This window comes from Ascochyta rabiei, chromosome 7, assembly GCF_004011695.2.
Source record: "Ascochyta rabiei chromosome 7, complete sequence".
NCBI lineage: Eukaryota > Fungi > Ascomycota > Dothideomycetes > Pleosporales > Didymellaceae > Ascochyta > Ascochyta rabiei.
In genome coordinates this window covers 154,399-168,392 of record NC_082411.1, presented here as the reverse complement: position 1 = coordinate 168,392, position 13,994 = coordinate 154,399, and the positions used below count along the sequence as shown (strand labels likewise).

The following is a 13,994-nucleotide window of genomic DNA, read 5'->3' as shown; positions in this document are numbered from 1 at the left end:
CATCACGTAGCCGCAACGTTAAGTTACTAGCCAAATTTAAATAGTATATCTTTTTTGCAAGTAATTAATTAGTACTATACTACAAAATTACAAAATAATAGCTGTTGTAGGTGGCTCTATAGCCTTATCTAATTTTGAGCGTTAAGGTGGTTTTCGGTTGTTGCGCGACTCCGGTCGTTGCGCGCACGGACACGGTATCTACCCCACGTCATCTCCAACACGCGGCGGGACTGGCATCAACCCCACAATCACATGTCCTCGTCACCTCTCCTCAGTCTCCTCTACAACTCCAACCCCTCCAAGCCACGCGACCATGGACCGCCGCCGCACCCCCGGCCTCTCGTCCCTCTCGTCGACACGCCTGCAATCGCACCACTACACAACCCACGGCGCCACCCTCCGCAGCCGCAATGCGCAGTCCCTCGAGACGCAGCTCTCCGTCTTCCAGTCCCTCGTGCACAACTTCGCCCTGACCCACAGCAAAGACATACGCGCGAACCCCGCCTTCCGCGCAGAATTCGCCCGCATGTGCACAGCGCTGAACATCGACTTCCTCGCCTCCTCCTACCACAGAGACGGCAAGGACGGCAAAGCCAGCAATGGCGGGACGAAAGCCAGCAAGGCAGGAGGTGGAGGCGAGAGCATATGGGCGAGTCTGCTAGGCGGCAGCGTGCACGACTTCTACTTCAACCTCGGCGTAACCATAGTCGACATCTGCCGGTCCACGCGCGCCGAGAACGGCGGCCTGATCTCGCTCGGCGATCTGAAGACGCATATTTCGCGTGGCCGCGCAATAGGCAGCGCCATGACGGTCAGCGACGACGACATCACGCAGGCGGTCAAGGCGCTGGAGCCGCTGGGGAGCTGTTTCGGCATCGTCAAGATTGGACATCGCAGTCTGATTCGCAGCGTGCCCAAGGAACTCAATACGGATCAGAGCACCGTGCTCGAGGTCGTGCAGGTGCTGGGGTACGTGACGGTGTCGATGCTGCAGCTGAATCTGGGCTGGGGCCGGCCGAGGGCGGTCGCCGTGGTTGAGGATCTCATGGCGGATAGTCTGGTGTGGGTCGATTGTCAGGCGGGCGAGAACGAGTACTGGAGTCCTGCGTTTATCACGGGCGGGGGGTTGAAGTGAGGACAAAGCACGATACGACACGATACATATGATACCCGGCAATGCGCCACCTCTTACAATAGACACCCTACGTTACAACACTCGATACCTGCAACACTCGACACCTGCAACACTCGACACCTGCAACACTCGACACCTGCGACACTTAACACCTGTAATACTCAACACCTGTAATACTCAACACCTGTAATACTCAACACCTGTAATACTCAACACCTGTAATACTCAACACCTGCAATACTCGATACTTATAAGACTTGATACTTATAAGACTCAATACTCATAAGACTCGATACTCTACATGCCATAGAACCAGGGTATATACACACTACTATACATACACACCACCACCACCAGCCTACCACAAATACTCCGCCCCAACCCACCTAACCTCCTCGCCGTCCCGCCACGCACCCGTCTTCTCCTTGGCATCCGGCAGCACAACGCGATGCCACATAATGGCAAACCTGCGCGCCGCGTCCTCGTCTTCAAATTCGACGATCCACCGATTGTACACGCGGTTCATGACGAGCTGGTTGATCTGCTTTGCATCATCATCGTCGTCGCTGCTGCTGCCGTGGCTGGAGCGATTGGACAGGAAAGCGTCGAGCTGGGGGTCTTCGTACTCGACGCGGTCCGAGCGGGTAGCGGCTCTCGGATTGGCCGAGGCGGTGGCTTGGTACTTTGCCTTGCTGACGGTGCGCAGGTTGATGGTCTCGCGCAGGCGGCGCACGGCGCTGGCGTGGTCGTTGTAAAAGGGCCACATGATGCCGTGCGCGTGCGCGTGCCGGCTGAGTATCTGCCAGAGGTCCCACTGGCTGGGCTCGTAGCCGTCAATGTGCATCAACACACGGTGGATCTTCTTGCCCTGCGCGTCCGTGTTGGGCACAATGGGACTGTAGCCTCCGGCGTCGATGAGAGAGCGCAGGGCGTGGTTGTAGGGCTGCATTACCGTCCTGAGGTCGAGTTTGTGGCCGTCTGGGTGCAGGACGAAGGATCTCGTCGCAGCGTGTATGTCCTCGCCGTTCTCGAGGAATCCCGTGGGCGGGGGGATGGCCGAGTGGATGCCGTTTGGTGCGTGTAGAGCGCTCAGTTTCGACAGCCTGGCAGCGTTTTTCTGGTATGCAAGGGCCGAGGCGGGGGTGTGGAAGAGCAGGTAGTAGAAGGGCAGACGCTCGAGGGAGAGGGGATCGCGGCCGGGGATGATCTTGTAGAACTCGCCGTCGCGAGACCACGACTCGATGTGCTGGCCTCTGGGGATCAGGCGGCGGAAGTCGGCTTCTGTGAGGGCGGTGCTGCAGTTTGAGAGTTGCAGGATCGTGGTCTGCTCGCCGCTCTTGCGGAAGGCGTCGATTGCCTTCTCCTTGTCTGTCCTGGTATCAGACAGCGTCAGACGGATATGCGGGTTTGTGTCGGGTGCGGGGAGGTCGAGCTTCGGCGGGGACGGTCGCCTGTCTTGGGGGGCGCGCTGGACCTGGCTGCTGGCTTCGGGGAACAGCTCGTCGAGGAGGGACTGCTCGCTGACGCCGTCAGATGCTGTCGAGGGCGGTTGCGATGCAGGACGAGCGGACAGTCGGTGGCTGGACGGCCTCATCGAGCTCGGCTGTGCTGGCATTTGCTGTGCAGGTGCGTTGTTGTCCATCTTGTGGGTGTGAGGCCGTACGGGCTTGTCCACGGCCGTGCCCTTTCTATCTCTGGTCGGTCGTTTCGTGCTGCTACCCGCATCTTCCACATTCACCGCAGGCGGCTGGTCGTCTGCAATGCCTGTGCCACCTAGTGACTGCCCGGCCAGTTGCGTTTGGGCTACCGGTTCTGCCGTCTTTCCTGCCTCCAGCTTCTTCTGCAGCAATGCCAATTGCTCCTCAATATCCTTCAGCTTCGCACGCAGCTCCTCCTCGGTTTCCTTGGGCGCCTCAGACGGCCGTTGTTCCTCCAATTGAACTTTCTTCTCCAGAGTGGCCGCGATGGCATCTGTAACAGGCGCACTCTCCTTGGCAGCGAGGGGGGTTTGCCTTTCCAATCGCAATTTTGTGCCGTTGGCATCGAGAGCTTCCTTGATCCGCTGTGCCTGACTCTTGACGCTGCTGCTGCTGCTCCGGGTGCTATCGGGGGGCTGCGCAGTTGGAAAGACGCGCCTCCATCTCGCGTCTCGGCTTTGCACACCAACTCTCCTGACCGTAAACTCGGATTCTGGAATCGTCTCTTGACCCAGCGAGGAGCCCAAAGAGACGTCATCGCCTGCAAGATTCCTCTGTCGCGCCGAGCTCGCCCGCTGAGGAGCGTCACCGCCGGCGGTCGAGGGCCTGTCGGAGGCGAAGCGAAGCTGGTGGGCGCTCCATCGAGGTCGACATGGCCGCAGATGTCGAGGAAGGCACGGCGGTGGCATCAATTGTCGCTTCGTCACATTGCACGCTGGGAGCCAGACACGCGATTCGCGATGCTGGAAACTTCAGACACCTGTCCGCATCCAGCACTAGCGCATCCCGCTTAGTCAAGTCATGCACATTTTCTACCACAACGAGCGACCATCTTGCGAGTCACAAATACTGACTGCTCGCTTTCCATGAGTGTGGCCTTTACTCTCCGGCCGCTGGAGCGCAATCCGCCAAGCACGCCCGGCAACGCGCTTGAGGCTGCATTTCGAGTTCACGTCTCGCCGAAAGAGCTGAGAAATCACCGCCTTACCAATGGCGACTTGATCAGGTTAAAGACGGTGGCTGGCTTCAAGGGCTACGGTATTGCTTGGACCGCTGCCGGGACCAACCCAGCCAACAAGCCCATTGCCAAGGTCACCGACTTGCTCAAAGAGCAGTGTAATCTGTCACTGAACGATGCAGTGTGGATCGAGAGAGCCACTGACTCGTGGAAGCCGTTGACGAGTGTTCAAATCGCGTATCCGGAGGGTCTGGAGCAGGATGCCAAGTTTCCCTCGACCGACGAGCTGCTGTACTGGGCCCGGTATGCACTCGTGGACGTCGAACTTGTGCTCCCTGGATGCAGTCTGCAGGTGCAAGCAAAGGGACCGAAGGAGCAGCAGAAGACGTCAAAACTACGCCTTATCGTGCATAGTATCGACCCTCAGCCAGACGAACAGTGTGCCCTGTACTTCGATCCAGTACACACCCAGGTCGTAGCCTTGGATGAACCTCCTGCTCTGCAAGCCACTCAGTCACCCACTGAACAGCCTGCCCAGCCCGCTCCAAAGGTCCTCAAGCTGAGCAGTGACGGGATTGGAGGTCTTTCAGAACACATCGCAACCATCAATAAGAGTCTTTTTTTCTTTTCAAACGCTGCCTCTGCTCTTCCTGACCAGCATCTCCTTGGGCCAACAACCTTTCTCTTCCACGGACCCGAAGGTACCGGTAAGAGCATGTTACTCGAACGACTAGCAGAAGGACCCTGGAAGGACGTGCAGCGACTGAGTTTGGAGACGCATCCAAAGAACCAAGCCGCAGGCATTGAAGATACTTTCGAGGCAGCAAAGGAGAACCAGCCCAGTCTAGTCTTGATGGACAATCTCGACAAGTTTCTCGAGAAAGTCGAGACTCTCGTGGGCAAGCTGCGCTCTGAGCTGGCAAAGCTAGAAGGAAGTAAAGTTGTGGTCGCAGCAGCTGCCCGCAGCATCTACGATATCGATTCCAGTCTACGCACAACCTCGGGCTTCAAAGCAGAGCTGGAGATCTTCCCGCCAAACCTGGCGCAACGTGAGGATATCCTACGCCAAATCCTTGGCCCGGCACGAGCTACTTCGGGTGTGCACTTCACTGCTGTTGCAGAGCGCGCACACGGCTTTGTGGGCCGGGACATCCACAAACTCTGCGGTCTCGCGCGTAATCACCGTGTGCAAGAAGTGTACGAGAGCCTAGAGGATGAGCAGAAACTTAAGCTGGGTGAAGTCCTGGAAGCAGACGACTTTGTCACGCAATCCGATTTCGACGCCGTCATTGACCAGGTCCAACCCACCGTCCTCAAAGACAGCATCCTTGAAGTGCCAAAGGTGAAGTGGGATCAAATCGCCGGTTTGGACCACGTTCGCGCTCTTCTGGAAGCCATCACTATCCGCCCGTTCAAGGTATGCTTCTCAATTCAGTACAACATAACCCAAACTAACGCATCTTCAGCACCCCGACCTTGACTCCAAGTTCGGCGGCCCTCAGTCCCGCAAGGGTGTCCTGATGTACGGCCCACCTGGCTGCGCAAAAACGCTCATCGCGCAGGCCGTGGCCACGGAATCCCACCAAAACTTCCTCGCGGTCAAGGGCTCCGAGCTGATCAAGATGTATGTCGGCGAATCCGAACGCGCCATCAGAGACGTGTTCAGGCGGGCGCGCGCCGCCAAGCCGTGCATCATCTTCTTCGATGAAATCGACAGCATCGGTAAGTCGCGTGAGAAGACGCAGGACAGCGGGCTGAACGTCGTCGCGACCCTGCTGAACGAAATGGACGGCATCGAGGCGCTGAAAGACGTCTTCATCATTGGCGCAACGAACCGCCCAGACATCCTCGACTCGGCACTGATCCGCACTGGCCGCTTCGACGCACACATCCACATCGGGCTGCCGACGCTCGAGGCGCGGAAGCAGATTCTGGAGATCCACACACGCAAGCGTCCGTTGGCAGAGGATGTGGACGTGGACGCTGTGGCGCAGCGCACTGAGGGCAGCAGCGGCGCAGACATCAAGGGCCTATGTGCGGTGGCTGTCGAGATGGCGATTTCCGACTACGAGAAGGCGCCTGAGACCGAGCCGATGATCCGCATGTGCCACTTCGAGAGGGCGCTGGGAGAGCACCAGCCGCATACCCTCAAGGAGGAGGCCGAGCGGTACAAGTACTGGCGGCCGGGGATGAGTTTAAGTGATAGTTGAGGTTAGCACACTGCCTGCCTCCAGCGCTTCTCATTGAAGTCTTGCGCGTATATAGTCGAATGCAAACCTACTGACCCTACTACTGAAGTTTTGCTCGAAACATCTTGACCCATCTCTCACCACTCCAAAAACCAACGTCGCCTACAACAGAGACCAGCGTCGCGATCAGAACCCCTCATCGCAGCATGTTGGCTCCCGCATTGTTAAGGTATACGCGAGTTGGTAGGTTCAATGGTGTTCTGCCCTCATCTTCCGCTTCGGTTGTTGCTGTGACCTCGGCAAATTCAGGGTCAACAGAACTCGAGCCGGATCCCCTTCAAAAATGTAACAATATATAACGTTTGAATTGTTATTCTCTCATCAAGTAGCCTTAATAAGGCAAACTCGGGGATGTGGCTCAGTGGTAGAGCGCCCGCTTTGCATCTTCTCCAAGTTACGGCTTCGAGTACATGATAATTTGCGGGAGGCCCAGGTTTCGATCACCTGCTTCTCCACTTTTTGTGTCTTTTTGCATCCTTCGAACACACAATCTCAACCACAATTTCACTCGCAGCCTCTAGCTTCTGCGTGAACAGATGCTCCTGTTGTTTGATGAGCTTGACTCTTTGCCTTCAACATCAATGCGGAATTACGCCTACAAACTTGAGGTGAACACAGGAGGTACGTCCTCATCAAAGCCAGAACTGTAGTTTTCATCTTGTCATCTTAGCTTTTTGACTTCTCCATTCCACTTCAAGGTGCCACTCTCGTAATATCCAATCTTACTCTTCTCTGATCTTGCCTGACGTGTACATCTCTCTCACATTCACATCACGATGCCATCGTAAGCTCGCACTGGGACTCCTACTCCTACTAAACTCACCTGCTAGTACACTCCGACGACTCAAATGTGGATGCCTGGCACTCAAGCGTCATCACATACGCAGGCACCTCGCGCAACCTCGAGGACATGGGCGGGAGCCACCTACTTCGGGAAGAAGAGGAGTGGGTCTCAGAAATCCCAGCCATCTACGGTGCAGGTCAGAAGAGGTATACCCCTGTTTCCGAGTCTGGCATCGAAGTAATGTGTGTGTGAAGCGCTGTGTGGAGGTCTTCAGTAGCAATGCAAAAGCCGGATAGTTTCGTCTAATACCATCGTAGTTCTCTAACACCAAAACAAGTTGCAAAGTATCTGCCAAATCGCGCTGACTGCCATCCATATTTCGCAGTCCTATATTTTGATTGGCACATTGTGTAGTGTCATACACCACCGTAGTCCTCCAACTCACCACAAGATCGTAGTGTGTTTCACAATTCTGCACGTTAGCGAGCACGTTGTACAGCACTGTTAAACACCACCGTGATCCTCTATCTCACCACATCATCGTAGAATATCGGCCAGTGCGCTTTGATCGCCCCCTATTTCGCACTCCCACTAGTCATCACGCAAACCATCATCATCGAGAACTCCAACATCATTCATTAGCCAAGAAAGTAAACCACTACGAAAAATTTACTACAAACATGCACCTCTACCCCTCCTTCGATTTCTCCAAAATCGCGCGAATCATCTCGTTGCCCAGCTTGGTGGCCTCGGGGAAGCGGGGCTCAAAGTACTTCTGGATGCCCTCGAACTTCTCTCTGTAGGCGTCGAAGTGGCCGAGGCTGACGCGCTGGCTCCAGTCGCGCGCGGCGAAGGTGAACTCGAGGTCGTCGCCGCGGAACGTGTTGTCGTCGATGGCGGTGTCGATGGCTTCTTCGAGGAGCGTGTTGTTGCGGAAGAGCGACTCGGTGATGCCGAGCCACATGCGGAAGAGCTGGGTGGTGGTTAGTGGGACTAATGGTGGTGTGTGAGTTGGGTGGGGACTTACGGGCGTGGAGCAGATCATGTGGTCGTAGGGCACGATGCCGAGTTTCCACCAGCAGTCTACGATGGCGAGGAGGCTGAGGTGGTTGTTCCTCAGTCTGCGCTCGGGCATTTCGCCCAGGCTGAAGCGATCCAGCAGGTCGTTTCGCAGCAGCAGCTCCTGGCCTTCCTTTTTCTCATGCTCGCCGCCAAACACGGCCTCACGTGCAGCATACACGCGGCGCGACAGCTCCTCCCGGTTGCCTGCGAGCATGAGCTTGAAGAGCTCGGTGACGGACTCGGCGTACTGCTTGATCTGCTTCTGGGCATCCGGGTTCAGGATCGCAAGGCCGGCGTACACGTGCCACTTGTTCGCGTAGATGCGCAGCGTGATGTTGATCTTGACGTTCTCAATGCCGCCGATGTAGCGCGGCGTTTCCCAGGGGAATTGGTTGTTGGCGGACCATGCGGCGCCCATGCTGAGGAATGCGGCGTGCGTGACTGCTTGAGTGTCGGCGGTGATGCGGTCATGTTGTTCGCGGGTCAGGTAGACGTGCTTTGACTGCAGGCAGGAGAGGATGGTTTCGACAAAGGCGAAGTCGGCGTCTGAGGCGCGGTGCTTGATCAGGACGAGCGGCTGGCCTTTGGGGTCCACGCCAGGCCCGTGGAGGGAATGGCAGGACACAATGCTGACATCGGCGGGAAGGTGTTTCTCAAAGGCTGCAATCTCTGGGGCTTTGCAGGAGGTCTGGCCGCCAACGATGGCGCCGACTTTGGTGGCTGCGGAGGTCAGTCGAAGCCTAATTCACAATAAGAGACGGCATACATGGCCCAAACGCCTTCACAACGGCGTCAATGTTCTTCGCCTCGACGCTGTAGATGATGTAGTCGCTGCACCGTGAGACAAAGTGGCCGCTTTGCATGATTTCAACTTTCGGCTGGAGCAGTCTCAGCATGCTTCTATTGGTCGTGTACATAGCTATCCTACAAGGTCCTTGAACTCCTCCACCAGTGTGTCATACTTGTCCGGAACATCGCAGGCGTTGACCCTTACGGCGCGTCAGCGGTAGCTCATCTGTGGGCACTGGTTAGCAAGGTTCCGACACGTCGTGTGCGAACAGTGCGAAAAAGTTGTAGGGATCAGAGTTGTATAATTTAAGGTAGCGAGAATTCACATCATTGGCAGCAACACGCCTAATTACTGCCAACCAAGACGGTGGCAGTGTAGTCGTGCGCCACACTCGAGCCAAATGCACTCACAGTCATCATGAAAGGGGAGGGAGGTCGAGGGGGGGTTGACTTACCAAGTGCAAAGCTGCAGGACCCGTGCCGCGCACTCACTTCCAACCGGCGGCGCTCAGCCTGCGCGTATACATCTTCCCCATGTCGCCCATGCCGATAATACCGACGCTCTTGCCATCATCCATTTTGATTGCGGTGCACACTGCAGTGCGTGTGTTGGAGCGTGGTGCTCAGCCCATGGTGGAGAGAGAGAGACAGACGTTGTGGTGAGCGCGAAGACATGACCTTTCTTCCGCGCTAGCCGGCGTGACTAAGCGGTGCTCGCTTAACGGTGCGGCCCACCTCAATAATTGCAAAAGTTCGACGACGACTCCAGACTCCTCACGAACGTCAGCCAGTCACTAATCCACAGTCAACATGCCTCCCAAGAAGAAGGTCGAGCGCGGTGCGCAGGAGAACATCCAGGTACGATACCTCCATTTCGATAATCGCGACCGCGACCGCGACTGCGATGGGGATCGCGACTGCAATCACGTACCTGGCATGTGCTAACACCTCGCCAGCTTGGTCCCCAGGTCCGTGAGGGCGAGCTCGTCTTCGGCGTCGCCCGCATCTTCGCCTCGTTCAACGACACCTTCGTCCACATCACCGATCTGTCTGGCCGCGAAACCATCTCGCGTGTCACCGGTGGCATGAAGGTCAAGGCCGACCGTGACGAGTCCTCCCCCTACGCCGCCATGTTGGCTGCCCAGGACGTCGGTGCGTAGACATTTTCTACACAGACAAGAATTTCAGGCTAACGAATTACAGCCGCCCGCTGCAAGGAGCTCGGCATCTCTGCTCTCCACGTCAAGATCCGCGCCACTGGTGGTAACGGCACCAAGACCCCCGGCCCCGGTGCCCAGTCCGCTCTCCGCGCTCTTGCCCGCGCTGGCATGCGCATCGGACGTATCGAGGACGTCACCCCCACACCTTCCGACTCCACACGCAGGAAGGGTGGTCGCCGTGGTCGCCGTCTCTGAGCATATGCGCAAAGCATGTGTTTGGCTGGTGGAGCATGGCATGGCATTACTCTGGTATATGCAATGGCAGCACGATTCATGGTTCATGTCTCATGACCTCAATCACAACAAAGTCGCGGGGAACGGCAAATGCCTGGTCTCCATGTTGAACTTGGCTTATCCGTAGCGATATGAGGTAGTCAGGGTAAAGCAACAGAATCCTTTCCTGTTCGAAAAGATTCCTGACAATGAAGTGCTGTTGTGTTTGATGTATTACGATTACGATTACTGTGCTGGGGCTGTGAACATGTAGGTTGTGCTATATCTCAACGACCTGGATTGGGTTGCCCAGCTTGCCCGTGTTGCCGTACGTCTGCGCGGCGTTCACCAGGATCGTGTGCGTGCTCTGGCCGCCCCACACCCTATCCCACAGCAGCTCTCTCAGCCCGCGATAGAATACCCTGACGACGTTCCACCACAACCCCGGGTTCAGCACTCCCCTTGTGTACTTTGACTCGGTCCCCATCCCCTTGATGTACGCCTCATGCGCGCGATCCCAGTGCACCACCTCTCTCCCTGCACCCCAATGCACATGCCCAAACACATGCAGCACCGGCTTCACCCTCTTGACTTCCTCGAGCAGGTGCTCGCACCCCAGTCCCGTCGGCAGGGCAAGTTCCAAATGGTACTTGGGCGGCGTGTGCGTGACCAGAACATCCACATCCTCCGGTACCGTCTCGCTCCACGCATCGCTGCCCCGCGCATACTGAAACGCATGCACGCTCATAGGCCCACAGGCAGGGATCTGCGGGGCGCCATAGATGCGCAGTCTTCGCTGCGGCGCTGCGTTCCCCAGCAACGGCGTGCGGGAGTCGGTGGATGTCGGTGCGTCTTGTTGCGTGATGTTGAGCGTGAGCAGTTTATGCTGCAGATAGTGCACGCGCCCCCATTCCAAATTGCCGTGTCGCTGCGCAGAGGACAGCGAGGGCCGTGTGCGAGGGTCTAGGTAGGTATCGTGGTTCCCGCTTATGACGATGATTTCTCGGTGTGGTAGAGACGAGAGCCAGTCGATTTGCGCTTGGATCTCCTCCACGCTACCGCCATTCGTCATGTCCCCCGCATGGATGAGGATGTCGCCCGGTGGCACATCGCTGGGGATGTGGTTGTGCGTGTCTGATATGCATACGATGCGAATTGGCGGCTGCGACGGCCTGGGTGTCGAGCGTAGAGCGTTTAGCAGGTGGTAGGCGTGGTAGAGGACGAGCTTCACGGGCGCGCGGATGAAGAGAGCGGGTCCGGGCGCGGGTTCAAAGTCATCTTTGGGGCTGCGCCATGGATTCAGGATCTCGAGGACCATCACCAAAGGTGCGGGGGTGGATTCGTGGAAAGCTTGAGGAACGTGGCAGTGACGATGTCAGATGGGATGACAGGGTCCAGCATGACAAGCTAGCATCTAGTTGATCTCAGAACACATTCAGTACTTGTTTGCCGTCATTTCTGGTTCTCCATTCTTCGGAAACAATGAACTTATGTGTGGTGATGCCCGATGCCCGTCTGATGCTAGGTCAGGGCTCAGTTGAGTTCTGCTCACAAAGCAGTCGTGGTGGCGCAGCAGTGTGTGGCGCTCGCGGCTTCTTCAAGGCCTTCTTGCTCTCACTACCTCACCACAACGATGATGTCGTCGAATCTTTCTCCAGCCACAATAGCTGGCTATAGCACCTGTTCCACGTAGACCAGGCTGTCATTCCAGCGCATTCACCGGACTCCACTTCGCCATGGATTATTGGCTTGACGCTTGCACTAGAGCTCAGCTTGCGGGGCTGAGCCCGTAGGTACATGCAGTAGGAGCCAGTCTTGTCCGGGTGGATGGTTAAGTGCCAGCCTGCTCGCATCTTTTCTTCCTCTGTAAAGCATTTTCTTGTTTGATCTATCTCATCTTTCAAGAAACCTTCTGGTGTTTGATCCATCTCCTGCGAGGAGTCAATATGTCCGGACTCGAGATCCCTGGCCTCGCAATTGGTGGTGTTTCTTTCTTCTTTCAAGCATTTGCAGGATGCATTCAAGGTAGGACTACTCTCACTGAAACTCCATAAATACTGACTCCCCCCAGGCTACGAGCTTATCGCGGATGCGTGCCGCTTAGAGAAAACGTATCAGAATCTACTCATCAAGTTCAAGATTGAGGAGCACCGGCTGTTTGATTGGGCCAGATCCATCGGTCTGGACTATACAGACGAGACACTCGTACTTAATCACATGTCAAAAAACCTCATCATGGGTATCTTAGAGCAACAGCAAAAGCTGCTCTTTTCTTTTGGCCGCCTGGACAAGAAGTATGCCAAACTGGCCAGTCCGCTGCTGGTTGAAAGACATGAACCATTTGTCTTCGATGCAGAGCGACAGCTTGAAAACGGCAACCAAGCACAAGCAGGCAGCAATGCCATTCGGTTTCCCCAGACAGACGATCTGCTTCAGAAAGTCCGTAAATTCACAGAACAGCTCAAGACAGCCCCTCGGAGGTTGAAATGGGCTTCATTAGACAAGGAGAAAGCGGAAGGTTTAGTTGCCGACCTGGTGCACTTCAACGACAAGCTGCACGAAGCACTTGACAAAGCTCAGCGCGACAGCCTACGGGAAGAGCAAATCCGCACTCAGTATCAGATCGTGCTCCTGAATCGCACTGTGGAGAACTTAGTACAGATTGTTCAGTCGCACCGCATCACAGCACCGTCGCCGTACCCTGCTCTCCTGGATCGAGCAGACTCTGAGTACGGTATGGTAACCGGCCGACCTATTGCGCGTGACCCGCACACACAGCCACTCGCGGCTCTAGCACAGTTCGCAGCTGTAAACCTGCAGTCTGAGAGCTCGAATGGCATAAGAGACGTCACCGCTAGCTTCGCCGAGCGCATCGACCTCAACCACTCAGCAGACGAGATACAAAATATCCAGATCGAACTGGCTGATATTCGCACCTCTGATAATTTGGAGGATGTTGACGAGGCAGATCGCACCGAAGGCACGTACAGAGACAGGAGCGTCTGGATCGAATGGAAGGTAGCTGAACCGAGTCCCGGACATCTCAATGGTGCCAGCGGAATCGTACACGAGCGCATCAAAACGCTTGCAGCGCTGCTTAAAGAGATGAACAAAATAGTCCAGTTTCGTGCCCCTGAGTGTCTCGGATACTTCTACGACGACGAGCAGGGCCGCTACGGCTTCGTCTTCGCAAAGCCCGACTTCGTCCCCGCGGACGAAAGCCCAACGACCCTGCGTTCGCTACTCGATACCGACATGCCCCCCCTCACCGACCGCATCACACTAATGCGCCTCCTCTGCGAAACAGTCGAACGCCTGCACGCCGTAGACTGGCTACACAAAGGCCTCCGCTCCTCCAACATCCTCTTCTTCCAGTCCCAAACCCCCACGGGGACCACAACCAACTACGCCGACCCCTACATATCCGGTTTCGAGTACTCGCGCCCGGCGATGCGAGACGACATGACGCAGCGGCCCTCGGACGACCCAGCCGCAGACATCTACCGCCACCCCTCCACACAGAGCGGGAACCACAGTTTCCGCAAGAGCTTCGATCTGTACTCGCTCGGCGTCGTGCTCCTCGAAATCGCCTACTGGCAGCCCATCGACCATGTCCTCGGCATCCCTGACATCCACCGCGCCAAGCCAAAGGAAACCCACGGCGCGAGGACGATGCTGCTCATCGACACACGGTTCCGGAAGTATGTCACAGGACATCTGGGCCTCGCAGTGCAGAGCGTCATTTGGTCGTGTCTGCAGGGCCCCGAGGGGTTCGGGTTGGAGGGGGATTGCGACGAGAAGGATGCGTGGGTTGGGGCGAAGCTGCAGTGGGCGTTTGGGGAGAGGGTGGTCAAGCGGCTTGCGCATATGAGGGGGTTGTAGCGTTG

General features: G+C 56.5%; 8 protein-coding genes and 1 non-coding gene across 9 annotated transcripts, besides 4 other annotated features; 6 read left to right on the top strand and 3 right to left on the bottom strand.

Annotated features, from left to right (window-relative positions):
• Nucleotides 1–197: part of a mobile genetic element that runs on past the window's edge.
• Nucleotides 198–313: 116 nt separating this feature from the next.
• On the top strand, nt 314–1,135 carry EKO05_0004627 (ESCRT II complex subunit Dot2; the record flags this gene model as incomplete). The annotated part of the gene is made up of 1 exon (XM_038945626.1): nt 314–1,135. The coding sequence occupies one exon, from the start codon at nt 314–316 to the stop codon at nt 1,133–1,135; it is 822 nt and encodes a 273-aa protein (XP_038799185.1).
• Nucleotides 1,136–1,144: 9 nt separating this feature from the next.
• Nucleotides 1,145–1,170: a tandem repeat.
• A 323-nt stretch (nt 1,171–1,493) lies between these two features.
• Nucleotides 1,494–3,521, bottom strand: EKO05_0004626 (uncharacterized protein; the record flags this gene model as incomplete). The annotated part of the gene is made up of 1 exon (XM_038945625.1): nt 1,494–3,521. One exon carries the CDS (start codon nt 3,519–3,521, stop codon nt 1,494–1,496), a length of 2,028 nt encoding a protein of 675 aa, XP_038799184.1.
• Nucleotides 3,216–3,239: a tandem repeat.
• A 177-nt stretch (nt 3,522–3,698) lies between the features above and the next one.
• Nucleotides 3,699–6,000, top strand: EKO05_0004625 (AAA+-type ATPase; the record flags this gene model as incomplete). The annotated part of the gene is made up of 2 exons (XM_038939353.1): nt 3,699–5,207; nt 5,257–6,000. The coding sequence occupies 2 exons, from the start codon at nt 3,699–3,701 to the stop codon at nt 5,998–6,000; spliced, it is 2,253 nt and encodes a 750-aa protein (XP_038799183.1).
• Nucleotides 6,001–6,386: 386 nt separating this feature from the next.
• EKO05_7t1 lies at nt 6,387–6,494 on the top strand. The gene has a single exon. It is a non-coding gene; the product is annotated as a tRNA-Ala (tRNA).
• Nucleotides 6,495–6,575: 81 nt separating this feature from the next.
• On the top strand, nt 6,576–7,075 carry EKO05_0004624 (uncharacterized protein; the record flags this gene model as incomplete). Its single annotated transcript, XM_038939287.2, has 2 exons — nt 6,576–6,660; nt 6,870–7,075. 2 exons carry the CDS (start codon nt 6,576–6,578, stop codon nt 7,073–7,075), a joined length of 291 nt encoding a protein of 96 aa, XP_038799182.2.
• A 436-nt stretch (nt 7,076–7,511) lies between these two features.
• Nucleotides 7,512–9,252, bottom strand: EKO05_0004623 (Prephenate dehydrogenase (NADP(+)); the record flags this gene model as incomplete). Its single annotated transcript, XM_038939450.1, has 5 exons — nt 7,512–7,796; nt 7,851–8,605; nt 8,652–8,763; nt 8,814–8,874; nt 9,167–9,252. The coding sequence occupies 5 exons, from the start codon at nt 9,250–9,252 to the stop codon at nt 7,512–7,514; spliced, it is 1,299 nt and encodes a 432-aa protein (XP_038799181.1).
• A 232-nt stretch (nt 9,253–9,484) lies between these two features.
• EKO05_0004622 (ribosomal 40S subunit protein S14B) lies at nt 9,485–10,089 on the top strand (the record flags this gene model as incomplete). Its single annotated transcript, XM_038939447.1, has 3 exons — nt 9,485–9,532; nt 9,631–9,826; nt 9,878–10,089. 3 exons carry the CDS (start codon nt 9,485–9,487, stop codon nt 10,087–10,089), a joined length of 456 nt encoding a protein of 151 aa, XP_038799180.1.
• Nucleotides 9,557–9,595: a tandem repeat.
• Nucleotides 10,090–10,387: 298 nt separating the features above from the next.
• EKO05_0004621 (uncharacterized protein) lies at nt 10,388–11,425 on the bottom strand (the record flags this gene model as incomplete). The annotated part of the gene is made up of 1 exon (XM_038945624.1): nt 10,388–11,425. The coding sequence occupies one exon, from the start codon at nt 11,423–11,425 to the stop codon at nt 10,388–10,390; it is 1,038 nt and encodes a 345-aa protein (XP_038799179.1).
• Nucleotides 11,426–12,053: 628 nt separating this feature from the next.
• On the top strand, nt 12,054–13,989 carry EKO05_0004620 (uncharacterized protein; the record flags this gene model as incomplete). Its single annotated transcript, XM_038939504.1, has 2 exons — nt 12,054–12,132; nt 12,179–13,989. The coding sequence occupies 2 exons, from the start codon at nt 12,054–12,056 to the stop codon at nt 13,987–13,989; spliced, it is 1,890 nt and encodes a 629-aa protein (XP_038799178.1).
• Nucleotides 13,990–13,994: the final 5 nt, after the last annotated feature.